Source organism: Semicossyphus pulcher, unplaced genomic scaffold (assembly GCF_022749685.1).
Source record: "Semicossyphus pulcher isolate SPU_LCO1_2020_fin unplaced genomic scaffold, fSemPul1.0.p SCAF_4, whole genome shotgun sequence".
In the NCBI taxonomy this organism is placed as follows: Eukaryota; Metazoa; Chordata; class Actinopteri; order Labriformes; family Labridae; genus Semicossyphus; species Semicossyphus pulcher.
Genome location: NW_027211715.1, coordinates 26,011,836 through 26,039,707, shown reverse-complemented (window position 1 = coordinate 26,039,707; position 27,872 = coordinate 26,011,836). Strand labels below are relative to the sequence as shown.

Genomic DNA, 27,872 nt, shown 5'->3' with positions numbered 1-27,872 from the left:
ATTGATGGAAGTTTGAGCTGTTGTAGAAGCCACTTTGGTCTTTGTCGTCTCAGCCATAGTAGCTACCACATTGCAAGTAAAATAAGTAATTAGAACTGCAGGAAAAACTTGCATAGGGAAGTTACATTCATGCCAGATGGGAGGCTGATTTGTTGCAAGTTGAACCAGTTATTTAGTGATGATAGCTGGACAACAGAGCAGCCATGTCATTCAGATAAAGTGTCCTATCAATCCAGCGGAGCCATTCATGATGAGAGCTGATCTTTGTTTTGTTTAGGTTGGAGTAAAAGCAGAATGTATAATATATAACATTTCTGTTTGTAGAAACTGTCTGTTTCTGTATACAGTGCATCTAAAGTTTTCTTAGATCAGGGCTAGAGACCTGTGTACCCTGTCATGGGGTCCAGTAACTTCAGGACATAATTAACTGTTAATAAGCGCATAGTTAATTGCAAATCACTGCATAATAAAGTATGTAATAGTCTCAATAAAAAACTTTAAAGCTTAGTTAAGGCTTAACAATGGCATAATAGGTAAGGTTACAATTATAACCAACTTTTATTGATGCTCTTAAGCTGTCTGTAAATTGTTTACAAGTTTCTTTTAAGTGCTTATAAATGTCTTATAATCTAACAATAAACATGATTATGATAGTCTTATTGACATATATTTAATGTTAATAAGCATCTTATCAGGACTTATAAGAGTCTTATTATGTTTAACTAACGCTTATTAGAAGGAACTTAATATAAAGCATTACCATTTTGTTTTTTTACGTCCCTCTTATCGTACATGTGTCTTTGTTCTTCAGGTGCCTGATACCGGACAGTATGTCTGCAAGGCCACCAATGTCGCTGGACAAGTGGACAAGAACTTCCACCTGAATATTTATGGTAGAAAATTATATGTTACTTGTTGCAAAATCTCAAATTAATGAAATACATTGTATTAATAATTAATGCACATCATTCAACATGTACAGAAATCTCTCTCTCTTTCTCTCTATCTCTTCAGTACCTCCCAGTATCGATGGCCCTACAGAGGAGAGAGTTGTGGAGACCATCAGTAACCCAGTCACCTTTGCTTGTGATGCTACTGGAATCCCACCTCCCAGCCTCGCCTGGTTGAAGAACGGACGACCAATAGGTAGACCTCCATTTAGGCTCAAATGCTCTGCAGCTAGGCACAGTATCTTTTTCATTTGCATTTGATTAATAACAAACATATGAACTTATTTAATTTGATGTTTCTGTAGAAAACTCAGAATCTCTGGAGATGCACATCTTCTCAGGAGGAAGCAAGCTGCAGATTGCACGCTCACAGCTCTCTGACAGTGGCACTTACACATGTGTGGCCTCCAATGTGGAGGGGAAGGCACGCAAGAGCTACCACCTCACCATACAAGGTACAAACATGACCTCAGTCTCTACAAAGAAAAGTTCTAATACTTTTGTCAAAGAATGTTTCAAATTACAGACATGCAAAAGCTTATTTGTTTCCAGCAGAATATTATCATATATTCTTTTAAGGCTTTATGTGTCAGTCATGCGTGTATCTGCTTATTTATGGTGTCTCTCGGTATGAGAAGGATTTTGCTTCAACCAGTAATTCTCTCTTAGTCCCTCCTAGTATCTCTGGATCAGAGCTGCCCAGTGAAATGGGAGTCCTGCTAAATGAAAGCGTCCAGCTGGTCTGTCGAGCCCAGGGAACCCCCACTCCCACCATCCAGTGGTTGAAGGACGGGGAGGTCATCAACAACACGAGGAACACCGGGCTCAGGTAAACCTGCCGCAGAATAAAAACAACATAGAAGAAAATTCTGGGTTTTACTGTCTGCGATTTCAGTTATGAGTAAAATTATAATGATGATGTTATTTTGCATTTGTGTTCAGAATCAGTCCGGATCAAAGCACCCTCACTGTGACCGGAGCTCACACCACTGATAGTGGCAAGTACACCTGTGTGGCCACCAATACTGCAGGAGAAGAGGACAGGATATTCAATCTGAACGTATATGGTGGGTTTATTTAAACTCATGCATCTTCAATTGAGCCCTCCCTTTTTCCGTCACTGACTTTGCTTTACTTTCTCCTTTGCTTTAGTCCCTCCTGTGATAGACGGCAACAGTGACACAGCTGAGCGGTTGACCACAGTACTCGACAGTTCTGTCAACATTGAGTGTGTTGCTACAGGCTCTCCTCCTCCCCAGCTCAACTGGCTCAGAAATGGCCTTCCTCTGCCAGTCTCCTCCCACATACGGCTTCTCTCTGCAGGACAGGTGCTCCGGTAGGTCAGTGGACGGGACATGTTGCTGCGTTAGCAACAACTTCTTGTGCATCTCATGTGAGATTACATTATTGCAAAGAAATGTGTAAGACTGAGATGTTAGTGTAGTGCTTTAACAGTGAGATTAACTGATATTGTTGTGTTTTCATATGTTTATTAATTAGTTCTTTCCATTTATATGTTTTACCTTCTGCGTCTTTCAGGATTACACGCACCCAGGTGTCTGACAGTGGCACCTATACCTGCGTTGCATCCAACAGAGCAGGAGTGGACAACAGACACTTTAGCCTGCAGGTGCATGGTGAGTCTGAAAGCATACGCAGTTATCAAATATGTGGAATTAATCACCAAACACCATGTTCAGCTTATAATAAAGCGCATCTTTTATGACTCACAGTCCCTCCTGGTCTGGACGGAGCAGGAAGCACAGAGGACGTGACTGTAGTCAGAGGACACTTGGCTTCTCTCCTGTGTATAGCTGATGGGACACCAACCCCCACTGTGACCTGGCTCAAACAAGGGATCACCCTAATTCCTAACCCCCATTTCAAATTCCTCAACCTGAATACCACTGTGCAAATCATCCAGGCCCAGGTCAATGATACAGGACGCTATACCTGTGTGGCTAACAATACCGCTGGTCAAGCTAGCCGCCACTTCAACCTGAAAGTGTTGGGTGAGTAAAAGCAGATTATCGCTCTCAAGCTTCAGCTTTTGATTCATAGATGAGGGAAAGAAATGGTGTTTGTTTGGTTTGTCAGACCCTCCACGCATCAAGGGCTCGGGTGTTCAAGCAGAAGTGTCTGTGGTGGTGAATAATGTCCTGGAGCTTCACTGTGAGGCCTCAGGGATCCCTGCACCCTCTTTGACCTGGATGAAGGATGGACGCCCGCTCCCACAGACAGACGGCCTGCGCATCCTCCGGGGAGGAGAGGTCCTTCGTGCTGCCTCGGCACAGGTCGGTGATTGTTACAGTGAAATCTTATTTCTCATATATTAAATTTGTTTTCTTTGTTCTTATACTTTGTCACACTTTTTTGTATTAAGCTGGAGGACACAGGCAGATACAGCTGTTTAGCCAATAGTCCTGCAGGAGATGATGACAAGGAGTTCCTGGTTCGTGTACATGGTGGGTAACACAGGAGTATTAATCACATTGTAGTTTGCACTGTGCATAACATTGTGTTAACAATCCGATTACAAAAAAGTATGATTACATCATCCCATACTCAAAACAAATTTTTGTTTTTTCATTCAATATTTTCTAAACAATTAATAAATAATAAGTTGGGAGGAGATTTGGCCACAAAATCCATGTCAAAGAGGATTTCTTTCTGGTTTCTTGTAACAGTTCCCCCTAACATTGCCGGGGAGAGTACACCTCAGGACGTGTCAGTGCTGCAGAACAGACAGGTGACTCTGGAGTGCAAGTCTGATGCTGTCCCACCACCGACTCTGACCTGGCTCAAAGATGGACAACCCTTGAAGGTCAGAAATTACACAAAAATAACATCCGCTCAATGCTGTAACCTTTCTTTATATGCATTTTTAAATGCCATTTTTTTTCCTTTTTGTAGGCCTCCGCCCGCGTGCGTATCCTGTCAGGTGGACGCTACTTACAGATCAACGTGGCTGAACTCAGCGACAGAGCTCAGTACACCTGTGTGGCCAGTAACATCGCTGGCAAGACCACACGGCAGTTTAACCTGGCAGTCAATGGTACAGCTACATCCTTTATCTCATACTATACACACATTCTCTCCAAAGGCTCGATTCATGACCAAGCTACAAATGTGTTTACTGTCCCCTCAGTGGCCCCAACTATCAAAGCAGGCTCCCAGTCAGTGTCAGTGAACATCAACAAGCCAGCTGTGCTTGAGTGTATTGTGAGTGGTGTGCCACCGCCTCGCGTGACCTGGAGGAAACATGGTGCTGTGTTGGCAGGAAATAACCCCAGGTACATCCACACCTCTTATAACAATGAGGCATTTTTGCTGGTTTTGTGTCAAATGATTATAATTTACTGTTCTCTGTGATGAATGTGAAGTTTTCAGGACATTAAATCTGCATATTCAAAGAAATAGAAGTCCATTGTTTTCACTTCCTCTATGCTATATCTTTTTACAGGTACACATTTGCAGAGGATGGGTCATTACACATCCACTCTGCTCAGGTGACCGACACTGGCCGCTACCTGTGTATGGCAACAAACGAGGCTGGGACACAACGCAAGAGAGTGGATCTACAAGTATATGGTGGGTGATAAATGTGTACATAAAAATTCAACCTGTTTCTGTCACCAACAAACCCACTCAACCAGTTATTTTCTCATCCTCTGTTCTCTTCTTTCAGTCCCTCCTTCCATCGCCGATGGCCGCACCAATGTGACGGTCACAGTCAACGTTCAGACCACGCTGTCCTGCGAGGCCACCGGCATCCCCAAACCTACCGTCAGCTGGATGAAAAACGGTCGATCCATCAATACTGACCAGAACCAGAATATGTACAGGTTGATCCAGGTTTTCTCCCTCTCCGTTTTCTAATTCAAGACAAAGCTGTTACTCAGAAGACATTTTATATATTATTACAAAAATTAGACCAAATTAAAAATCTATATCTTATTAGTATTTATAGGGTGGACAACAAATTAAAACTACTCTCAGAATAACAAACATTTTCTTTATTCCCAGATTACTATCATCAGGCTCGCTGGTTGTCATAGCACCCACAGTGGAGGACACAGCAGTGTACGAATGTGTGGTCACTAATGAGGCAGGGGAAGATTCAAGATACATCAACCTCACTGTCCATGGTGAGTAACGCAGCATCCACAGACTTACAGACATTTTTAACATTTAATTTGTAAACATCAACATCAAGATTAATATTCTTTCTTACATATTACAACTTTTGTCCCTCTAGTTCCTCCATCTATAGCGGATGAACCCACAGAGCTGGTTGTAACCAGACTGTCCCCAGTGGTCATCGCTTGTACTGCATCTGGCGTCCCAGAACCCACAATCCACTGGAACAAAGATGGCATGAAGCTTCTTAAAGAAGGAAAGGGCTACAACATCCTGCCAACAGGTCAGAATGAGAGAAATACAACGAGCATACAGTAGTGAACAACTTCTATTTGGGATAACTTTCTAGCAAAGTATGCAAATCAAACACTTTTTAGTTAGTGTTGCAGGTTCAACTGATGCTTCAAAATGTAAAGACAGGCTACCGCTGTGTGCTATCCCTTAATGCAGATTCTATTAAGTGACAAATGTGTTGAGAATATGCTTTCATTACAAACTGCTGGAACTTGTACACTTTGCTTATAATGTTGATTTTGGCGTGTGGCGATCTGTTTTCAGGTCCAGTAGAAATCACCTCAGCTGAGCTCAGTCATGCAGGACGCTACTCGTGCACGGCCAGGAATGCTGCAGGCTCCACCCACCGCCACGTGCAGCTCACAGTGCAGGGTAAGAACATCCTAAAAAACAGATATATCAAGACACACTGCTGTTTGGAGGCTGTGCAGAGTGCAACAAGCCAAACATATTGTAGACGCTGACTTATTTTATCATTTCAACATTTAATGTGTGAAAATGATCAAATGTTTTGGTGTGTGAATTTCACTCTTTTCCCATCCCTCTCCTCAGAGCTCCCAGCGATCCAGGCTCACCCACAAACGCTGGATGTGATCCTGAATAACCCCATCACTCTGCCCTGCAGGGCCACAGGCTCACCCCGACCCACCATCACGTGGCAGAAGGAGGGCATCAATATACCCACCACAGGTACTTAATCCTGTCTGTTTGTTTGTGTGTGTGTTTGTGTGTGTGTGTAAGTAATCATAACATCTTAACATCATGTCTCTTGCGTCATCCCAGGTGGAAGTTTCACAGTGTTGCCTAATGGAAGTCTGCAGATCTCCAAGGCCTCTGTGTCAGACTCTGGAACATATATATGTGTGGCCCAGAACCCTGCAGGCACCGCGCTGGGCAAGACCAAACTCAGAGTGCAAGGTAGGGGACGAACTTCAGAAGCAGTTGTTTACAAATAAATGCCAATTTGTCTGAGTTGCAATATCAAACTAAATGTGTTATTCCTTTTAAGCTGACTGTTATTTTCACATTATCCTCCAGTTCTGAGACAACCTGCAATCCCTTTCCTCCCTTTGTCAACTTCAAACCGTAATTACTTAAATTGTTTTGACTTATTATTGTATTTCCTTTGTCCTGCAGTCCCTCCAATGATCAGCTCAGAGACTCAAACGTACGTGGCACCTGTGGACTCCTCCGTGACACTACAGTGCCAAGCTGACGGCTCTCCTCCCCCTTCAGTCTCATGGCATAAAGACGGGCAGCCGCTGAGGGAATCTGTACGCCAGCGGGTGCTCAGTTCAGGATCCCTGCAGATCGCCTTCATCCAGCCAAGTGATACTGGACGATACACCTGCACTGCTGCAAATGCAGCGGGAACTGTCAGCCTTGAGATGAGCCTCACAGTGCAGAGTAAGTTTATACAACATTTTCCCTCTCATGGCCAAAAGCAACCCACCAAATTAGCCTGAAAATGTAAAAATGTAGTGTCCCCTCTGTATTTCTTTAAAACAATAACTCAACCCTCTACCTTTGCAGTCCCACCTTCCATTCGTGGTGGAGAGCAGGAGGTAGCAGTGGTGGAGAACAGTCAGGCTCAGCTGGTGTGTGTGGTGGAGGGGGTCCCTCGGCCCAGCCTGTCCTGGGAGAGGGACGGTAACCCTCTCACTGAAAGCACAGGGGAGTACACCATCCTGCCGTCCGGAGAGCTGGTTATAGACATCGCTCAGGTAAGGGGACAAAGAACTTTCTTGTGTTTGTGAATGTATTAAAAATAACCTTAAGTTGGATATGGTTCTGTGAAATGTAATACCAGTAAACCAGTAATGCTTGATGTTTGACGGATGCTAAGCTTGTCTCGTGCCTCCCTTTCTCCTCACCAGCCTGATGATGCAGGTAGTTACACCTGTGTTGCCACTAATGCAGTCGGACAGGACAGTCATACAGTGACCCTGTCTGTTCAAACGCACCCCGTCTTCACTGAGCTGCTTGGAGACGTGGCCCTCAACAAGGGAGAGCGCCTCCTGCTGGCCTGCGGAGTCACCGGCATCCCCCCACCAAGAATTACATGGGCCTTTAACAACAACATCATCCCGGGTAAACGACAGCATCCCAGATAATTAAAAATGAGATTAACAGAAACATTTTTATATCATTTTTTACAATAAAGACTTATTTTCTCTTATCTTTTACTGCTTTTGTTAATACCTTAGTTCACCACGATCACATGAATGGCCACAGCGAGCTGGTGATAGAGAGGGTGAGCAAAGACGACTCTGGCACGTACACCTGTGTGGCAGAAAACACCGTAGGAACAATCAAGTCACTGGGATTTGTCTATGTCAAAGGTAAACCACATTAAACTCTCTGACTCAACTTTTTTTAACTCACTGTATGTAGCTGGTCACATTTCACTTTAAGTCCCCTTATTTAAACTATATATAAACATGTAATAAAGGGTTTATAACAAAGCATGTGCTAATGTTGATTTAAAAACATCAAAGTGTCTTATAAGCCATTTTTAAATATTTGTATGCTGCTGATGTCAAAGTATGTTTTACTGTGTGTCTCCAGAGCCGCCTATCATTGATGGGGACCCTCACTCTAACCGTATTGAACCTCTGGGGGGTAATGCCATCCTGAACTGTGAGGTTCGGGGAGACCCCCTGCCCACCATCAGGTGGAGCAAAAATGGAATAAACATCCAGATCAACAACCGCATCCGTCAGCTGGACAACGGCTCTCTCGCCATCTATGGCACAGTGGTAGGAAAACGGATGAGACTCTAATGTGTAATATTCTGTAAGCGATGCTTAACATGCAGGATTTTCAGACAGATTTAAAAAGTATGGAAACATCTGAAAACTTTTGTGATTATGATTATGTGATAAATGTGTTTTAACTTTGATACAGAGTGAAGATGCAGGCGGCTACATGTGTGTGGCAACAAATGATGCGGGGGTGGTGGAAAGAAGTGTCACACTTACCTTGCAGCGTGAGTGTCTTTCTCTTCTCTGACAGTCCTTTTTTTTTTTTACATACAATCCAATGAATGTATATAAAGATGGACGACACGTATCTGCTCTCATTGTACAAAATTGAAGCCAAAATAGCCCCTGTGACGGGCACTTCTATCTTGGGCCGGTGACGTCATTTGGAGCCAGAGCTGCGCAGTAGAGATCAGCGGGTGGAGCCGCCGTAGCCACTTACGCTAACCAAAACACACACTTAATAAACTGAAAAAAACGTTGCATTTAACAGCAGAAAAGCTTCTTGTGTTGGTCTGAAGCAGACTTTCACAGGTATGGACACTTAAATGACTGTAGTGATTGTTTTAGTTACGTCTCCTCTCACTGTTCCTCCTCTACTCTGCTAATCCGGAACAGATCAGCTGCAGGAGCCGGATTTGTCAACAGAGCTGTCAATCATCATTTTTACAGCATCAGAAATAGAAACCATGTTTGAGAAAAATATATTTGACGTGTATTTTGATTTTATAGTTTGACTCATGTCCCATCTGTTAACATGGAGGAGGCGGGCTTTATGACCTATACTGCAGCCAGTCAGAAGGGGGCGCTCATAATGTTTTGGCTTCCCTTTTAGGGAGCTGTAATGTCATCCATTTTTTTATACAGTCTATGATACTATATTTATTATTGCACTTTAAACCATGAATTTATCAGGGGTTAAACTGGCGATGTGTGAAATCAGTGGATTTCCTCTTTGAAGGTGAGCTCACAGCAATCTTCCCTCCATTCAGGTGCACCCACCATCATAGTGGAGCCAGTGGAGACGGTGGTGGATGCTGGCACCACAGTGGTGCTTAACTGTCAGGCAGAGGGTGAGCCCACACCAAAGATGGAGTGGTCCCGCCAGGGGCGCCCCCTCTTGGGCAACGACCGCTTCTCCACCCTGTCCAACGGTTCCCTCAGGATCAGCAGCGCCCAGAAGGAGGACACGGCTGAATATGAATGTGTGGCCAGAAATCTGCTTGGATCAGTGCTGGTCAGGGTCACTCTCACTGTGCAAGGTGAGCTGGAAATCAAACTCCTTTTTAACATGTGACAAATATAGTTTGTTAAATTGATCACTTACAATCACAGATATATCTTCTTCAGTGGAGAGAGAATAAAGCAAAAACAAACATGTTGTGTAATTTGTTTTCCAGTCCATGGGGGCTACTCAGAGTGGGCAGAGTGGGGTCCCTGCAGTGTTTCTTGTGGTGTCGGGTCCCAGAAGAGGCTGAGAAAGTGTGACAACCCTCGACCTGCCAATGGAGGACGTCACTGTGCAGGATCGGACACAGAAACACGTAGATGTCAGGGAAAGCCCTGTCCAGGTGAAAAAACTGTGCCAGACTTTATAATATCTGCTCCTAGTACTTGTATATACAGTGCAAAAGCACATGCACACATGATATATGTAGTGAGGAAGCCTGTACCTTTGTGCCTCTACAGTGGATGGTAACTGGTCAGAGTGGTCTCTCTGGGAGGAGTGTTCTCGCACCTGTGGTCAGGGCAACAGAACCAGGGTCCGGACCTGCAGTAACCCTTCAGCTCAGCATGGAGGAAGGTCATGTGAGGGGAAAGCAGTGGAGGTCATTATGTGCAGCGTCAGACCTTGTCCAGGTGAGAAACCAGATGTGTTTTCACATTTTCCAACCTGTATGTACTTTTGTCTCAGTTGTATTGACTTTCTGTGTCTACCTCTGCAGTGGCGGGTAACTGGGGGTCTTGGCTACCTTGGAACCAATGCAGTGAGACCTGTGGTAAGGGAATGAAGTCCAGGATCCGGCTGTGCAACAACCCTCCTCCAGCATTTGACGGGCCGCAGTGCGAGGGCTCAGACACCCAGACACAAATGTGCAAGGAGAGAACGTGTCCTGGTGAGGGCTCAGGGAGTGTAGATTTAAGTTTATATTGTGTCTGTTCCCCACTGGATGAAAGTGTCACTGTTATTATTAGGATAGAAATGTTAAGGTCTTAGTGACTGATGCCTCGGCCTCTTCTTTTCTTGTTCCCTCCAGTTGATGGGAAGTGGTCGTCCTGGGTGAGCTGGGGAGCCTGCAGTGTTTCATGTGGAGGCGGGACCAGACAGAGGACACGCCTCTGTGCCAGCCCCGCCCCTCAGCATGGAGGCAGGCAGTGTGAAGGCAACGATGTGCATATTGACTTCTGTAACAGCGACCCCTGCCCCAGTGAGTCATATTAACTCTTATTAGTTCTTATGGATTAGCAGCTTGTATCTATGATATCCGAAAAATGGCCGTCTTGTATCTTGGTATCTTTACGCACATTCTCATCTGTCTTTGACACTTTCTACCTTTCAGTAAATGGTAACTGGGCTCCATGGAGTAGCTGGGGAAGCTGCAGCAAGACCTGTAATGGAGGTCAGATGAGGCGCTACAGGACTTGCGACAACCCGAGACCAGCCAATGGTGGGAGAGCATGTGCGGGAGCAGATACACAGATACAGAGATGCAGCACAGACAACTGTCCTGGTGAGTTGGCATGTTTCAGACTGTGTCAGGAGTCAACAAGGCGATGCTTCATGTGCAAAGCATGCAGATGAAAAATGAAGAAGCAGTAAATTGCCCACAAGAACAAGACAGTTTGTAGGCTGAAGCTGGCAGAGTTTTCTTAACTGTGTGTTCCAGCATAGGGGAAACATATGTAGATGAGTCTGTTTATTTTTCATAATGAAACTTAACTGTGTAAGTTTACCAGATTATGGTGTATGTCTTTGATCTAATCATCTGTGTTTACATGTATTATTATTTCCTGACAGTTGATGGTAGCTGGGGTTCATGGCAGTCGTGGGGAGAATGCTCTGCTTCCTGCGGGGGAGGAGAGAGGTCACGTGTCCGTCTCTGTAATAGTCCGTCGGCAAGCAACGGTGGTCGGCCGTGTCCGGGAGACTCCTCTCAGCTGTCCAGGTGTAATGCTCAGGCCTGCCCAGGTAAGGCAATATTGCAAATATATATTATGTATGTGTGCAGTACATTGCTGCAATCGAATCATCTTCTTGAATTCCCTCTGTGTATGTCAGGTGGTCCTCAGAGAGCACGAGGAAGCATCATTGGGAACATCAATGATATTGAGTTCGGCATCGCCATCCTCAATGCCACCATCACAGACAGCGAGTCAGGCGGCAGAATCATCAAGGCCACTATTACTAATATACCACGAACATTAGGTCAGTTTTCCAACAGTTTCTTTTACTTTAAGGTTTGATGTGCACCAAATAACACCTGCCTAAATGCAGCTGGTGCACCTAAATAGTTCTCTTGTATATATCTTATGATAAATTAAATATACTCTTCTTCTGCCTTTAATTATAAGGTCCTGCTATGAGAAAGCTCATCTCAATCCTGAACCCGGTCTACTGGACCACTGCACAGGAAGTAGGCGAGGCTGTCAATGGCTACACGCTAACAGGAGGCATCTTCAGACGAGAGACACAGGTGGAATTTGCTACAGGTAAGAATGGACAGGCCTTGGTGTGTCTGTTTTATCACTACTTTTTATATCAATTAAAAGTGAGGGTTAAGTTTGCTGCTTGGTCGAAGAACATTTGTGAAAATGTTGACCTGTGTTGAAATGTGCATGTTTGTAGGTGAGATCCTGAGGATGACCCACATCGCCAGAGGCCTGGACTCGGATGGAGCGCTGCTTCTGGACATCGTAGTGAACGGACACATCCTGCAGCTGCCCTCACACGCTGAGATCAGCATCAAGGTAAACTAATTAGCTATGCAGATCATAACAATGTGTCGCGTACTGGTAGGTCTATTTATTACTGACTTTAAACCAGATTGCATCTCGTATGAAAGCTGGAGAAAACCAGCGAAAATCATTACGAGCCTTAAAAACACATAATGCGCTGTGTTTCAGTGAGTCACATTTAGAGGACCATTACAGTGATTTAAAGTCTATTCAAGCCAGTTTACTACAAATTAAATATGCGTAACAAATGTACTCTCTGTTTGACTCAGGACTACACAGAGGATTACATCCAGACAGGCCCGGGCCAGCTGTACGCTCTGTCCACCCGCATGTTCAGCGTGGACAGGGAGAGTGTGCCGTACTCCTGGAACCACACCATCTCCTACGACCCGTCCAAGGGCAAGATGCCCTACCTGGTAGAGATGCTGCACGCCACAGCCATCAGCGCTCACTACCACCCCCTGGAGGAGATATTGAAGTATAGCATCCAAGCTACCATTGCCAAGGGTGAGAATACTTACTTACTAGATTTTGTTTTTTTCTTCTTTTGTTGGTTAGTCATCAGGTCAGACTTTAACATCTGATTTTTGGTTTTTCCCCCTACATGTGTTTGTCTCAGATGTAATGTAAATTAATATTAAAATGTTTGACATGCTTTCAGGAGATCGCAGTAACCAGTGTCCTCAGGGATTCACTTTGGTGTCTGCTGGGCCCTACTGTGCAGGTAAGGTTTATAATAACGCGCTGTACTGTTCCTGACTCAGCGAGGGCATTGATCTGTACAGTTAAAAGCTGCTTTTTGAGACACTTTTAAAACGATTGAACAGTCTATCCTAACATTCCAAGTAGCTGAAACCAGTTCTGATTTTTTACAATATCGTTGTTTATGTATTATTTATGTGCTGCAGATGAGAACGAGTGTGTTGTGGGGAACCCCTGCTCTCACGCCTGCCACAACGCCATGGGCACCTACTACTGCTCTTGTCCCCGAGGCCTCACCATCTCAGCTGACGGCAGGACCTGTCAGGGTAAACAACACACTCGCATACACACAGCGGCTGTCAGCATTATTATTAACTCACAAACATTTCATTTGTTCAAATAATTAAATTTTTTTATCTGTGTAGACATTGATGAGTGTTCGCTGGGTGGCAACGTGTGCAGTGATGGACAGGACTGTGAGAACACCATTGGCTCCTTCAGATGTGTCATGCGCTGTGGGCGTGGCTTCAGAAGAACAGCTGATGGTCTCAGCTGCACAGGTAGAACAACAAACTTTATTGATCAACTAAGCATTTGATTTGAGTGCTGCTGGTATGAAACTTAAATAACACATTCGTCTTCTTTGCTGCTCAGATGTGAACGAGTGTCAGGAGTCCAATCCGTGCAATCAGCACTGTCTGAACACGATCGGTAGCTACAGGTGTGCCTGCGAGCCAGGCTTTCAACTTAGGAACCGACGCTGTATAGGTGAGACAGATACATCGCTCCATATTTTGGTTGTATCTGTTTTATTTCTTATAAAAAGTTATTATTTTTGGCTCTTTTGAATGTAATTGAATTTCTTTAACTTGTTCCTGTGCTCTCTCTGATCACCACAGATATAAATGAGTGCAGACAGAGGGTTTGTCGATCAGATCAGCAGTGTAAAAACACTCGGGGTGGTTACACCTGTATTGACCTGTGCCCCAATGGTATGACCAAAGGTGGCAATGGGACGTGCGTAGGTGAGTGTTCACAAACATTAAGTATTTCTTGCTAAGCCAGAGAGCATTTACTGAAACACACATTTTAATAAGAATATTTTTGTTTTGCACAATAATTTACCGGAACCGGAACCACACCGGAATAAAACACAGTCTGTTTTTGGGAGGTATCCCAGAGGAGAAAAAAGGTTTTCTATTGCTATTTATTAATAAAACATGTATACAGATTATTTCAACACTATTTCAATTAATTTTTAATTGAAACACCTTCAAAACACCCACAAATGAAAGCCTACCATCTGTTTTCACCATGTCGAGTTTGCAATCCTGCTAGCTACCGGTGCGGTAGTTGAGCTCAGCCTACGGTAACGTTGATTATTGTGATGATGGCAGCTGCACTGGCGATTGTGACGGCGCATATCCGTGACGAAGCTTTCGCTAGATTACCAACAATAGAATACCTCTCTCTGCATTTTATGCTGGTATATTGGTCGTACTGGTATAAAGGACGCAGCCCACTTTTAAGATGAAATAAAAACCTATTAAAAAGCGTCTTACCGACTGAATATTATGGTAATTCTTTATCTTTTGTTTCCTGCTGCAGACATCGATGAGTGCAGAGATGGTACCCATCAGTGCCGATACAATCAGATCTGTGAGAACACCAGAGGCAGCTACCACTGCACGTGTCCGCGTGGCTACAGATCTCAGGGAGTGGGACGGCCCTGTGTCGGTATGTACATCCTTTATTTCTCTCATCTCCTGTTAAAAACATAACTTAAACAAAATCCCATTTTATATAATAACATACAAATGCTTTGTTTGCAGTAATAAGGCAGCTGTGTAATTCTGTTACGCTCCAGCATTCAGTATGTTTAGCAACATTTCTGCACTGCTCTTCTCATGCTTCTCATCAGCTCGCTTGCTTCTGCCCGCATTCTTCTCTCTCTGCCTCAGTGACTTTCTACTGTTGAAAGTGTAAAATTATTCTGCTCTTATCTTGTTCTCTTATATGTTCTGCCAGTGCTTGCTTACATCTCTAAAATGCTGCAATTAAATCAACCGCTGACTAACCCTTAACAATAAATGCAAAGACCCTCCAAAGGCTAAGTTCATGGCATCAGGGCGTGTAAAGCTCTAGGTTGATGCTACGTTTACTTACCTCCACTGTGAGACAGGAGCAAGAGAAAGGGTAAGAAAGGAGAACTGAAGGAGGGAAACTCGATATAAAATGTCTCTTCTTTGACACAACAGCCATAAGAAAGACCAGCACCATCATGTCAGATCTCTGTCTGTCACTGTTTCCTTTCACTCTCTTCCTATTCTGACTTTTATTCCTTTATGTTTGGATCTGGCTATTTCCTGGAGTGGCTTTGTAATGGCATTCACTCACCGTTGCCTTTGTGACATCATTAACATTGTACACTGATGTCTGTCTTTATCAGGAAGGAATTGGATTTTGTCCCTGATATCAAATGTGAATTATATTTGATATCATTTGTCAGAATGTTGTCTAGATTGAGGATTGAATTTGAAGCTATTATCTTTAAACAATCACTTTTATTCAATTGTGTTTTCATAGTCTCAATACATTTCTGTCTCAGGGACATGAAGATGTATTGTTGAACAGAGGGGTAATTCATTTATACCCTTTTTCCCCCCTCATCCTCCTTCATCCTCATCTCCCTCCTCTGTCTTCATGGCCCGCACCACCTCATCTGTTTCCATAACTTTTGCATTATTTCTGCACCTCTTCCTCCTCTCACTTTTCTTTTCCACCTTTCTGTCCTCTCGTTGTTTCCTGGTGCTGGTCTTTCTTTGTGCTGAGGGCAGACATAAATGAGTGTGAGCGGCTCCCGCAGCCCTGTGCCCACCAGTGCATCAACACGCCTGGCAGCTTCAAGTGCACCTGCCCGCCAGGGCGCCACCTGCTGGGCGACGGCAAATCCTGTGCTGGTCTGGAGCGTCTGCCCAGCTATGAGAGTTACTCATATGGCTACAGGACGGCACAGTCCTCGCCTGAGAGCAGCTCCTACCAGAGGCTGTACCACAACCTGGCCTCTCAGAGCCACCATTCTTATCCAGCCAACACAAGGGGGCGCCACAGGGGCCGAAACCACAGAGAGGCTGGTGTACATTCCTCCCTGCAGGGTTTCCTCGCTTGTCCAAAGGGGTTTGAAACCAGGGGTGGCTCCTGCGTAGGTAACTATAGAGGAGTGGCAGGGTCAGATGAGGGAGAGGGTGAAGTTTAACGTAGAAGCCGTGTCTGTGCTTCGCTGCTGCATGTGTGCAATCTAAACATGGAAGTATGCGCTTTAAAATGCGTCAAAACACATCCCTCGTTCTCGGAATCATTCTGAATCATTCTGAGGATGTTCGTGTGTCACCAACAGACATCAACGAGTGTGAGGTAAGAGACGCCTGTCAGCACGAGTGTATGAACACACCAGGAAGCCACAGGTGTATCTGTCCAGCTGGTTATCACCTCATGACGAATGGCAAGACGTGTCAAGGTAAGAGCTGTTACTAATCCTTCTGTCATCATTAGTTGGTTTAATGAACATTATTGCATGGACTGTTATAATGATGATCTGTTTTCTGTGTAAACAGATGTAGATGAGTGTCTAGAACAGAACATCCAGTGTGGCACGAACCGGATGTGCTTCAACATGCGAGGCAGTTACCAGTGCATAGACACACCCTGTCCACCAAACTACCAGAGGGATCCAGCCACAGGGTAAACCATCACCGCCTATACATGAATTTGTTTTGACCCCTTTCCTACACTATACTCAGCTTCAACCTGCTGTCTCTGTCGTAGGTTTTGCCTGAAGAACTGCCCACCAAACGACCTGGAGTGTGCACTGAGCCCCTACGCCCTGGAGTACAAGCTGCTGTCTCTCCCCTTCGGCATCGCAGCCAACCAGGACCTCATAAGACTGGTGGCCTACACACAGGACGGAGTGATGCACCCGAGAACCACCTTCCTGGTGGTGGACGAGGACGTCACACTACCTTTCGCCCTGCGAGACGAGAACCTGAAGGGAGTGCTGTTCACCACGCAGGCGCTACGAGAGCCCCACACGTACCGCATGAAGGTGCGAGCGCTCTCCTACAGCGAAGACGGAGGCATCGAGTACCAGACCACCTTCATCGTCTACATCGCAGTCTCTGCCTACCCCTACTGAGAGCACTTTAAGAGACGCAGGGCGAAAGGTGCGGTGATGAGTCTCGTCCTCCACGTGCAGCACCACTGAGATAAAAGAGTGAATGAGTGTGGTTTGGAGATACTGAAAAAAGACTTTGTGTCAGTGTGTGACAGTGAGTGAGAGAAGACTAAAGGAAACGAGAGGAAAAAAAGGACACAATCCAGGCTACTGGAGGTTAACGGCAGGCTTGGATGAAACTGGCTTGAACCCCTGGAATCCTCTCGTCAGTCAGTCATTGAAATGTTTGAAAACTTGTCTTTTTATTATCCCCCTCCCACTTCAGATTTTATAATAATATTTATAAGATCAACAAGAGATTCCTCCTCAAAGCTGAAGTGTCCCCCTTCGGCTCAGATAGTGACTACAGCCCCGATCAAGAGATCTTAGCCAGCCTTTTATTTACATCTACCTATTATTAACTTATTGGGAAGTGCTTGAACGAGAGAAACGGGCAGTTTCCCACCTTTGTTTAGCCACTGAGTTGTGACTGTTCAGACATGGTGCTCATTTTGGCGATAGAAAACTTGACTGTCACATATTCTACGTCCTCAGGTTGTGGCCGATCACACACACACACAGGGGCATCAAACAGAAACCCACCATTACACTGATTACATCATCAATGTGCCATACTGCTCCATCCAGTAGTTGATACCAAGATGTATTTTATTTTTATGACTTGTACATATGTTTTTTCGTATAATGTATTGCCATATTGTACTTATTGTAACCATTTTGTAATAAAAATGTAATAAATGAATACACACTGAAGTTAAGCTTAATGATGCCTGCAGCACTGAAGCAGCCCTGAGCGAGCTGTTAGACATCACTTCCACTGGTCAATTTCTCTGTACATTGCCAACCTATAGGCATCAATGTTTTGAATGTCAAAGACGAGTTTAGTGACGTTAACTTCATGAGCAACTGCCCAATATTAAGGTCGAGAGAAAGTTTCAGCAACTGGTTGAATTAGCAACGCCACAAAGTGCAGCCTCAGCAGGCTCCGGAGAGCTGGCCAATCAGAAGAAAGTGGGCTTGTAGGGGCGGGGTTTCTTAAAGGGACAGAGCTGACTGAGTCGTTGCAGGCAGAGGCTGTACGAGGGCCCGCACAGAGCACCAGGGTGAGAAGAATAGGAGGGTTTTTTTAACTGCACTCCACATGTATCAGAGTGAAATATGAAGCTTGAAATTAGCATAACACCCCCCTTTAAAGAGTCAATTTTATTTGTGGGAAATTCTTAATATCCCACAACAATCATATATTTATATAACTATGTAATTCAGGTGTATGGAAAGATGGGAAATTACCTGGAATGTAAACAAAAAAAGAAAAAAACAAACTGGATCGGTTTAGAAATTAGGCTACTGGTCGACAAGGTACATTAAAGAAGATTAAAGGAGAATTTAGTTTAACAATTGAGATTTTGAAGATGCGTAGAAAGTAAACAAACATAATTAGCAAACTGTTTGCACCCCTGAGAATTGGCTTAAACTACCCTAAATTATGAGTCATATAGTTAGCTTCATCTAATGACTAGCGATACTTTGTCACTCCAAATAAGCCTCAGAAGGCAGCCACTAAGAAGTACTATTTTTTAAAAACGATATCTTTCAGTGAGAGTTGTAATTTTACTTTTAGCAGGAATAATCTAAGTTGCATTCGTCATATTGAGAGCATATAAAACATCAGAGGTCATGAAAGGTTATGATCAGCATTCATACCTTTTATTTTTTTATAGTCAAAAAAGCACAAACATAAAAAAGGAATATCGAGTAAGGCAGTTTGTACATCAGTCTGGTCTGCTCCCTCGTCTTCTCGGCCAGAAGAGCATCTCTGTCCAGAAACACATGAAGCAGAAGAAGAAACTGAACCGTTCTCCTCTGCTTTCATGTAAAACCAGACGTTACTGCATTAGAAAGAGGAATCTAATGTCTGGGTGCATCATCACTGATGACAGTATTCAAACATGGACTCCCATGTCTAAATATCAACTGGTGAAAACTCGTGAGTAAAACACAACTTGTGATGGTGCTTTGCGTTTTAGAAAAAGCAACTTTCATTTGGAATTTCCTCTTGTGTTCTTGATTGGAAATTAGCACAAATAAAGCATTATGATGAAACTGATTTACCCTTATCACACGGTATAATTAAAGGTATAATAAGTATTATAATCAAATATAGACTTTTACAAATATAATATAAATCATCACTTATGGGCCTCTATACATGTGCGTTGGTGAGTGTGTGCAGACCCTTGTGAGACCCTTCCCTCTGCATCTATTCTGTTGTTTTGCTTTGCATGGGACGTTTTCAGGAGGGACGCTGTTGTGGTTCCCTGAGCCAATCACAGCGTACAGGTGAGTGTGGGAGTGGTTCAAATTAGCGACTAGGCCTCATTCAGACCGGCGACCATGGCAAAAGAGCGATGCAGATTTGGCCTTCTTTCTGTTGGACAGGTAGGTGCCTCGAAACCGGGTAGGACAAGCTAACCGGCAGTTAGCATGCTAGCGCAAAAGTAACTGGCAGTTAACAAGCTAGCGCAAAAGTAACCGGAGGTTAGCATGCTAGCGCAACGGTAACCGGCGGTTTGCATGCTAGCGCAAAAGTAACCGTGATGCTGTCGATGTTAGCTCGGCGGGGTGGGCGTGTTTTCGCGCGAGAGAGTGAGACCGAGCTTCTGGTGACGAAGAGCCCAGGAGGAGGGGCCCAGTTTGAATGTGTTGTTGACTAATTGCAGGGAACAATCCTACTTATTATACCTTTAAAGGAGCAAATGTTGCTTATTTCTAAAACAGCCTTTTGAACACGTTGCTTTGATGTTCCTTTATACTCATTATGGTTACAACTCCATCACTTAATCTTGAATATTATTCTCTATTACACAAAGGAAACTAAATCCTAAATGCATGTTACATTATTTCCATGAAACAAAAGAAATCATTTGGCAACAGATGTGATCTACCTGATAAGGCAGATAAAACTTTCCCAGTTGTCCTCCTCATTGTATAAAAGGTATGGAAATTAAAAGTCATTGTGGTAATAACAGTAAGACTTTAAACTACCAGTTTGAATCAATGAGAACAGATTTAAATTCAAATTTTAACTAAAAAAATCACAAAAAAACATGTACAAAAGACAGGTATGAAATGCTCAAGAAAATACTCTCAAAAGTGGGATCATGCAAATGATATTTCTCTTATATCACACAAAAGTCCCTCTCCATTTCCAGAGGGACTAAATATCTATTATTTTATCGTAGTCTCTCTGGCACATCGGGCATGCTTACCCTTTAAGCAGTGTTTTTAATATCAATTAAGTAGGGATTTTGCACTGAGGCAAAAATCATTACTATAAAACATAAAACAAAACTAAGAGGGAAATGTTTCATCCTCGATTATTTTTCTGTTAAATACCAAAATAGAAGAAAAAGATCTGAGATTCTCAGGATGATTTTTCCTGAAGGTACAGAAAAACTGTCGCTCATACTAAAGAGTACCAGCAGAGCCACACGATAAAGCCCTGTACAGTAGCAGAGGATGTGTGAGTGAGTCAGACATACAGTTGATGTGAGGAACGGTAAAATGGGATTAATAGGAGTGGTGGTGGAGATGCATCGTGGGTAATAATCCTTAACTGGGGCAGCGCACGGCGTGAAAGGATGGATGGATTGCACCAACCCCCAACTCACTTCTACCCTGCCTCCTGTGGGTGCGTAGCGACCCCCGTGAGCAAATCCAGCACCCTCCATCTGTGAGCGAGCCTTTCAGGAGAGTCGCTCCGCTAAAGTGTCGGAGCGAGCGGCCGCGAGAGGATTTACTGACGGAGAGTCGGGCTTTTATTCCATCAGGAAGTCTCCGCTGCAGAGATGATAACACCAGATAGAGTGGTGGAAAACAAACACATTGCTGAAGCCCTCTGTGTGTTTGTGTGGAAGTAAATGGACGACACTGGTGTTGTGTTTGCTCATGACTGTGAAGGCATAGCGTACAGCAGTGGCTCTGAAGGGGGTCTACTTGCAAATCAAATCATAAGTGTTTTTTTTCTCCTGATTTTGGAGCATTTTTTCTCGTTTTACTTGATGATTTTCATTCATAATTTTTTAACTTAATGTGATCCTGATTTAATTTTCCTTTTTTAGTCGCAGCACGAGGCATACTTTTCACTAAATCACAATTTCATCTAGATTAGAGGAAAGTGGCAAAAAAATCAACTTAATTTCGTGTGGCAGGAAGTTTTTTTTGCGTTCCTCTGCATTCTTTTAGGTTGGCGATCATTAGTGTGTAGAATGAGGAGGATAGTGTTGACACAGGTGGGGGGGGGGGGGGGGGCTCAGACACATGAGGTGGAGAGGTATCTGTAGCACCCTGTGAGGGACATGAGCTAATAGGCTGTGATCATGCACAGGAAGAAAGAAGAAACCCCATTTTTTTAACCTAATGTGACCCACATTTGATTTTCCTTTTTTCAGTCGAGCCTTGAAAGCAGCACGATCTTTTACATTAGGTTAAAAAAAAAAATCAGTTTTTCCTTTTCAGTCCCGATGCCATCTGTTAGATTACAAGAACAGTGCAGTGCAGATGCAGTCCTTGTGTATCTGTCAGTGATGTGGAGTGAACCGATCCTCCGCTGCTCCTTTTAGACCGTCTTCCTCGCTGTGAGTACCCTGACGATGCTGCCCACTCCTCCAGCTGCCAGAGCCTGCACACACAGGAGGAGAAATGTGGTCAGGGCTATTTTTAAAGTCCTGAATCTGAGTCCCTGTTATCTTATGCAGCTCTTTCTGAAATCCGGAGCTGTGGCATGTTGAGGCTCAATTCTCAATCTCAACTCCACCATGGCCTCAAGGTACACACCTAAAACGCATGTTTTTAATGTTAATTCTTCAATGACTGTTGATGCTTTTTGGACATATTTAGGTTATTTGATTGAAAACTCTTGATCACTAATCTTTCACCACTTTTCTTTGACATGTTAGGAGTTAATTCTAAAGCTACAACTGGAGAAAAACCATCCCAAATGTTCAGTTAGAACGACTCAACCATTTTTTACTGGTATGAAATGGTTGGATTGGTACATCTGTAAGATCAATGGTCTGTCTCAAGGCTTTTCAGGAAACATTCCTCCATCTTACTTCCTGTTACTTTATGATGTCGGACAAAGATGCATAGATATTTACCTTTTCATGCCACTGCAGCAGCACCGCGCTGCTGTTTTCTGACGGCCTCTCGAAGCCTTTGTAGATGTATTTCATCAGCAGGTCCACGCCGTTCTTGTCGAGGGACTGCACCCCTTTCTCGATGTCACTGCTCTTAAAGGCGCTGAGCACCTTCAGCACCAAACCCTCGGCACGCTCCTGAGAGGAAAGGGGGAGACTTGTGAGAGATGCTACAGAGTTCAGGGAGTTACTAGAATGTTTCCTCATCATTAATGTTTTAGATTTGTCATTTTATCATCCAAGAGTGTAAAAGTATTCACAAAAAAAGATTTAGTAAATATAGGCTAAAGGTTAAAGTTTGAATTAACTTGGTAAAATAAACCAAACCCACCTTGACGTTCTGGTTCTTTGTGTTGATTGGAGGGTTCTTCAGAACTGCATGTAGTGCCTCCATAAGGTTTCCTGTGCAGAGAGGGTTAAGGATGCAACACAGCACAGCAGGGACCAACCTCTGAATCACAACAATGACAACAAGACCAAATACGATACCTAAGCACAGCATCTGCATGGTAGCGATTAAAAGCCAACCAAGTTCTGAGAATAAAATCTGCTGAGGGGTCTGTCTTTGCTTCAAAAATTGAACATATTTCAGTGCCCTCAGGCTTATAATTTGTGACTGTAGGTGTGTGTCTGTGCACGTCTGTGTGATTTATGTCTGCAGGTTGGCTGTGAATTCCTCGCTGTCTTTGGGTGGAGGTTTGTTCAATAACAACGCCTTGATCTCATGCAAGCATAAAAATTGCTTAAACACTTAAAGAATAAGGTCACATTATTTAAGTCCCATGTTAGTGTGTACATTGAAACATTTATTGCTATTACCCCTGCATCATTCCTGTTGTCCATACTACTGACTGTGAAGAGATAAGTGTTGCTCAAATGTAACTGATGGAAGACAAAACTACAGTCCTGGTTCTTCTCCCACACTTACTGTTATAGTATAAAATGCCCTTTTTAAAGTCTTTCTTTATGGAGCTGAGGTGTTGGGCTAGTAGCTCAAATAGTGGATTTTGTGCTTGTTACAGCGAGTACAGACATATGTAGTAGGCCTGGGCAATATGACAACATATATATATCGTTAAAACAATATGAAAATGTCTATCGTATGTGTTTTTCTATATTGTTTCTACCATGAACCTCACAACACCAGCGGCTGAACTGATTTACATTAATTTTTGCGTCACTTTGACAACGCTGTACGTTCTAATCCTTGCACGTGGAAGTGAACCTGGAGCGAACCATAGAGGGAGGCGCTGTTTATTCACATGGACATTAACGTGCAGAAAAGGACTCAAGCGAAAGCGGAAACTCAGTACTTTGTATTTGTTAAGTATTTAATTCACACAGGATTATCCCAAAATAGGCATCACCATGTGGTTATTTCATATGGACTAACTATTTGTTAAATTACCAGAAAACATGCTGTATCGTGATATATATCGTTATCGAGATATGAAAAATCCTATATCTTTCGGCCACATTGCCCAGCCCTAATACAAAGTACTTTCATGTTCATACTAGGAGTATTATCAGATTTTTAAAAAATTGTGGACTTGTCCTTTAAGTCACCAGCAGTGTGACAAGTGGTGGGAGGCAACTCTCCTTAAAGAGGAAGTTAAGCACTCTCATTCCTTATAAGGGCTATTAGAAACCAAAGGCTCAGCTGGATACAGATTTTACAGCAACACTTCCAACACAACCAAAGCCTCCTCAGTAACACATATTAAACCCCTGCTACTGCAACAGTCATCAAGCTAAGCTAACTCCCACACACATAACGTTTAGAGTATTTATCACTGCAGTTATTAATGGTACAATGTTTTTATACAGATACATGCTAGCTTGCAGTTAATTTACATACACAGTCTGTTCAGCCTTGGGGCAGAAATCCCTGGAATGTGACTGCCAGGCAAGTCTGGACAGTGACTGGCCTAGTTGCAAAACGCCCATTCATACAAGCAGCATCAGCAAACATATATAGAGGAAATATGCAGATATATCGGAGCGTTTCACACACAGAGAGTGACAGTGCCTGTTTTCCTGAGCAGATCGAGCATGCTAACAGACTGGCTAGCTAATCATGCAAAAAAGGATATTGTCTGATGAGGGAGTCCACCTCTGCCTCGTCAGGACCCAGCTGGTTTTCTCCTCCGTCCTCCTCGTCCACAAACTTGTTCTCGTCGTATTCGTCCACGTCCACTCGCCTGAAGCGGGCGGACACGGTGCTCTTCGACATATCGGCGGCGGTCTGGGCGTCTTATTCTTCACCGAAAAGGACAAGAGTTGAAGCTCAACCCGGCCTTTTTTTCCGAAAGTGTTTTTTTTTCTACGGCTAGCTGTCACAGACAGGCAGGCAGCTTCCTGACTTCTTCCCCTTTCCTCTCTGTGTGGTTTTTGCTTCCGTGTTCACGACATCGCCGCCTGGTGGGGGAAATTAGAAACTGCAGGTTACTTAAGGTAATTCCCATTGATGGCCGCTAGAGGGCGATCAAACATTAAAAATGGAACCGCAGTCTGTGACAGCGGGAAACAAATCTATTATCTCTCAATGTCATTGGTCAAATTTTTTTTTTGAAAAAGCGCTTAAACAATTCTTAAATTGAACAGTTATGTTTTTGATCTCAGTATTGTTGAAAGCCTCCTCTTTCGTGACCAATGGAAGGCCTACATACAGAAGATTTTGTCCCTTATATTTCGATTTATCTTGTTTTTTCATGGACAAATAGTATAATATTTTTCACGTTTCATAAAAAAAAATGTAAATAATTTTGGAGGGTGTAAACTTCTCCTCATCTTATGAATATCCCCCAAATCACGTAAATATTGACATAGACATTACTTTTTTAGTTTTTTGTTTACTATACTATTATTATGATATAGGCTAGTTTCTTGCTAAAAAGCACACATATCTAACTCTAATCCTTCTTTATAGTCTTTGAAAATGACTTCAAAAAGGACATTTTAAAAGAACCCAAACCAAAAGCTTTATTTAATATTTTTAATTTACTATTCTGGTCCATCATAAAGTATATTTCAGACTAAGAACACATGATTTGGTTTGTTTTCTTGGCATTTTTAGTCAAGTTTTTCACTTAAACAGAAATCTACACAAAACAAACCTTAAAGTCTATTAAAGATGCACAATCAATGATAAATTGTTACCTCAAATGAAACAAGATGTTGACGAAAGAGGTACTCAGAGATATATCGTCTCCATTAACAGAATATCTAGTTTTTGGCAGCAAATTCCAGATCCTTTTTATAGTGGTGATTGGTGAGTCTAGAGACATAATCCTAAATTTAAACAGGTCGTCTCACTGAGAGCAAGATCTCTGTTTCAAAATAAACCTGTTTGTACAATATAAAAGCATTATTTCACACGCACACTTCACATAGACAAATATGGTGGCTGGTTCAATCTGAGTATAATGTTTTGAAGTCGACAAATGGAATAAGGTTTAGGTAGTAAGACTAAACAAAGGCTAAACTATACACTCACACACACATAAGGGTGGATTAAGTGTGTGATACCTCTGCATAACACCAATATAATTCACCCGTAGACTATGATTGCACGGTCGTTTAGTCTGATAGGACCCTCATGAAGCTGATCCTGTGATTCAATCTGAGTTTTATCTGCTGGAATTCAAACAGATGATCTACATGACCAGCCTTGTATGTGTGTGTGTGTGTGTGTGCTGAATCACTGCATCCACGACCATTTCCCTGCTGTGGTCTAAGTATTTACTTTGACAGGGTCAGCAAAGGGTAGACCTCCACGTCAGCTTCGTGAAATCAGTAGTTTCCAGTCTGCGTCACAAGAAAAGAGCATTTTTCTCTTTGCAGGGAGTCAGACACACTTTCCATGTCGCCAATTCCCACATTAATCTTTACTTGAATCAGAGAGGACAAGTTGGAATAAACACAAAGGCACTTATCAGCATGTGAAGCTGCAAGACAAATAGATAAAGGCTCTGTAAGGCCTCATGTGAGCTCATTTTAAAATCTGTGCGGGAGTTCTGTGAGGTTTCCACGGATTACGCAAAGCGCACACTTTATTGGGATGGATCCTGACCAATAAAAACGAGCTCCAAAGCCTCTTCTGGGAAGTGGAGAAAGTTGGACACACCTACGTTACATTGATGCTGCTGGGTTTTTTTTAAAGTTGGTAGTGGAATTTTTCATTTCCTTATCGGTCCTGTCTAGACTGCTGGCCGTTTGCCTCGAGAGAGGAGAAAGGAAAACACATGCTAGTGTATTTCCCACTGCACACACGCCATATCCGCCATATCGAATCCACGGAGGCTGTTACAGAAAAGCGAGAAAGTGTTGCTCACTACACTGGACATGACTAAGTAAGCGTTACGCTCAATAAGGGGACCAGGAATAGCAGGATTGTGTAACAGAGGAGTGTCATTAAAACCCACAAACACACAAACACACTGCTCACACACTCTTTGGCTCTCAATAGAGCATGAAAAAATATTTCTTCTCTCTCTCTCTCTCTCTCTCTCTCTCTCACACACGCACACACACTACTCACTCACTACTCTCCTGCCCTCCTGGCGACAGGCAATAGACACATACGTTTCCTGTCTCTTTCTCTCTCTGTCTTCCTTCCACACCTTCCCCCTCTCTCTCTATCTCACACACACACACACACACACACACAACCTTGCGTGCATCGGTCATGAGTGTCCTCATTGCGGGCTTTGTGGGGCGCCCCAACCCATCTGTGCTATGCGAATGACTCAACACATCAAAAGGCGAGGATACAGGCACATACATGACCTTCACGTGAATGTGCAAATTAACCAGCCTTGGAAAATTTCAATATGGAGTTTGTTGAGTCCTGAGCACACTCAGAGAGACAGACAGGCACTGCAGAGGGGAGATGAAACTCTGAGGAGATCTGTGTTTGTGTACTCAAGCTTTAAGTAACAGAGCCAATCTGCAGGCAGCCGGCCAGGTGCTTCCGTGCCGGAGAAAAGCACTAACAGCATAGCAAAGTATCCTAAGCACATAATTAGTAGTTTCACATGAGTGGAACATTGCTCCTGGATGATGATTTAATTGGGGAATGTAATGAATTAGCGTGAGCTGCGTTGGAGCAGGTCTGCAGGCTGGGAGAGACCGTGGGTGGTTTCCTGCTTTAGGTGAAGGTAGATCTGGCGTGCCGTTTCACATTGAGCTTAAAGTTAGCTTTCTACAGCTTGTTATATATAGGCCTATTGTAGCGTCCTGACAGGTGGGCGTGTTGGGACAGCAGATTGGTATGAGGGGACAATGCACCTACGTTAAATATAGCTGCATATTCCTGCATTGTTACTGCGTTGTTGTATTAAATTATGTGTTGTTGTTGTAGTTGGCATGCAGTTATTTCCTTGTGGAGGGGTTGAATCATGAGCGTGTTTGGGTGCCAGGGCAGTCATATGTCAATGGAGACGAATTGTGTAAATATTTATGCCTCTCTGTTAAAAGTAAACAAGGTTCTGTTCAAGACCTCTACAGCTGTTAGGCTGCAATTGGCATTAGAGAATTGCAACCTGCTCTAATATTCCGTCGGTCATGCACAGGTTTTGGAGCTTTGAGATTTATTGATAAAATGCACACAAAGTATTTCAAGATGATAAAATAAGCA

The 27,872-nt window shown here is 43.4% G+C and overlaps 2 protein-coding genes across 2 annotated transcripts in view; one reads left to right on the top strand and one right to left on the bottom strand.

The window, feature by feature from the left end:
- hmcn1 (hemicentin 1) overlaps nucleotides 1-17,769 on the top strand; it is an 87,380-nt gene extending 69,611 nt beyond the window's left edge. The window contains exons 61-107 of the mRNA XM_069679597.1: nucleotides 812-893; nucleotides 1,015-1,146; nucleotides 1,256-1,405; nucleotides 1,620-1,779; nucleotides 1,893-2,017; nucleotides 2,103-2,286; nucleotides 2,490-2,587; nucleotides 2,684-2,962; nucleotides 3,048-3,244; nucleotides 3,334-3,415; nucleotides 3,638-3,774; nucleotides 3,864-4,005; nucleotides 4,099-4,243; nucleotides 4,414-4,541; nucleotides 4,639-4,795; nucleotides 4,977-5,098; nucleotides 5,209-5,373; nucleotides 5,649-5,756; nucleotides 5,937-6,074; nucleotides 6,168-6,302; nucleotides 6,522-6,791; nucleotides 6,918-7,108; nucleotides 7,262-7,475; nucleotides 7,592-7,726; nucleotides 7,953-8,143; nucleotides 8,292-8,373; nucleotides 9,139-9,408; nucleotides 9,547-9,717; nucleotides 9,836-10,006; nucleotides 10,093-10,263; nucleotides 10,405-10,575; nucleotides 10,708-10,878; nucleotides 11,166-11,336; nucleotides 11,427-11,573; nucleotides 11,720-11,857; nucleotides 11,994-12,115; nucleotides 12,373-12,610; nucleotides 12,765-12,827; nucleotides 13,012-13,131; nucleotides 13,231-13,365; nucleotides 13,460-13,573; nucleotides 13,705-13,830; nucleotides 14,414-14,542; nucleotides 15,643-16,011; nucleotides 16,203-16,322; nucleotides 16,420-16,546; nucleotides 16,631-17,769. Of these exons, the coding sequence (XP_069535698.1) occupies nucleotides 812-893; nucleotides 1,015-1,146; nucleotides 1,256-1,405; nucleotides 1,620-1,779; nucleotides 1,893-2,017; nucleotides 2,103-2,286; nucleotides 2,490-2,587; nucleotides 2,684-2,962; nucleotides 3,048-3,244; nucleotides 3,334-3,415; nucleotides 3,638-3,774; nucleotides 3,864-4,005; nucleotides 4,099-4,243; nucleotides 4,414-4,541; nucleotides 4,639-4,795; nucleotides 4,977-5,098; nucleotides 5,209-5,373; nucleotides 5,649-5,756; nucleotides 5,937-6,074; nucleotides 6,168-6,302; nucleotides 6,522-6,791; nucleotides 6,918-7,108; nucleotides 7,262-7,475; nucleotides 7,592-7,726; nucleotides 7,953-8,143; nucleotides 8,292-8,373; nucleotides 9,139-9,408; nucleotides 9,547-9,717; nucleotides 9,836-10,006; nucleotides 10,093-10,263; nucleotides 10,405-10,575; nucleotides 10,708-10,878; nucleotides 11,166-11,336; nucleotides 11,427-11,573; nucleotides 11,720-11,857; nucleotides 11,994-12,115; nucleotides 12,373-12,610; nucleotides 12,765-12,827; nucleotides 13,012-13,131; nucleotides 13,231-13,365; nucleotides 13,460-13,573; nucleotides 13,705-13,830; nucleotides 14,414-14,542; nucleotides 15,643-16,011; nucleotides 16,203-16,322; nucleotides 16,420-16,546; nucleotides 16,631-16,997 (7,560 nt within the window). The 3' untranslated portion in view covers nucleotides 16,998-17,769. The remainder of the gene's footprint in view (nucleotides 1-811; nucleotides 894-1,014; nucleotides 1,147-1,255; nucleotides 1,406-1,619; nucleotides 1,780-1,892; nucleotides 2,018-2,102; nucleotides 2,287-2,489; nucleotides 2,588-2,683; nucleotides 2,963-3,047; nucleotides 3,245-3,333; nucleotides 3,416-3,637; nucleotides 3,775-3,863; nucleotides 4,006-4,098; nucleotides 4,244-4,413; nucleotides 4,542-4,638; nucleotides 4,796-4,976; nucleotides 5,099-5,208; nucleotides 5,374-5,648; nucleotides 5,757-5,936; nucleotides 6,075-6,167; nucleotides 6,303-6,521; nucleotides 6,792-6,917; nucleotides 7,109-7,261; nucleotides 7,476-7,591; nucleotides 7,727-7,952; nucleotides 8,144-8,291; nucleotides 8,374-9,138; nucleotides 9,409-9,546; nucleotides 9,718-9,835; nucleotides 10,007-10,092; nucleotides 10,264-10,404; nucleotides 10,576-10,707; nucleotides 10,879-11,165; nucleotides 11,337-11,426; nucleotides 11,574-11,719; nucleotides 11,858-11,993; nucleotides 12,116-12,372; nucleotides 12,611-12,764; nucleotides 12,828-13,011; nucleotides 13,132-13,230; nucleotides 13,366-13,459; nucleotides 13,574-13,704; nucleotides 13,831-14,413; nucleotides 14,543-15,642; nucleotides 16,012-16,202; nucleotides 16,323-16,419; nucleotides 16,547-16,630) is intronic.
- A 3,570-nt stretch (nucleotides 17,770-21,339) lies between these two features.
- Nucleotides 21,340-24,604, bottom strand: arpc5b (actin related protein 2/3 complex, subunit 5B). Its single transcript, XM_069679521.1, has 4 exons — nucleotides 24,328-24,604; nucleotides 22,566-22,638; nucleotides 22,196-22,372; nucleotides 21,340-21,717 (listed from the first exon to the last, which is right to left on the bottom strand). Exons 1-4 carry the CDS (start codon nucleotides 24,465-24,467, stop codon nucleotides 21,655-21,657), a joined length of 453 nt encoding a protein of 150 aa, XP_069535622.1. The 5' UTR covers nucleotides 24,468-24,604; the 3' UTR covers nucleotides 21,340-21,654.
- Between the last annotated feature and the right edge of the window lie 3,268 nt (nucleotides 24,605-27,872).

Excerpts from the sequence above, each read along its gene's own strand:
- arpc5b (XM_069679521.1), bottom strand. The coding sequence starts at position 24,467 with ATGTCGAAGAGCACCGTGTCCGCCCGCTTCAGGCGAGTGGACGTGGAC. Across the intron at positions 22,639-24,327 it reads GTGGACTCCCTCATCAGACA|AGGAAACCTTATGGAGGCAC; the intron begins ATATCCTTTTTT and ends CCCTCTCTGCAC. Across the intron at positions 21,718-22,195 it reads TGCTGCAGTGGCATGAAAAG|GCTCTGGCAGCTGGAGGAGT; the intron begins GTAAATATCTAT and ends CTGTGTGTGCAG.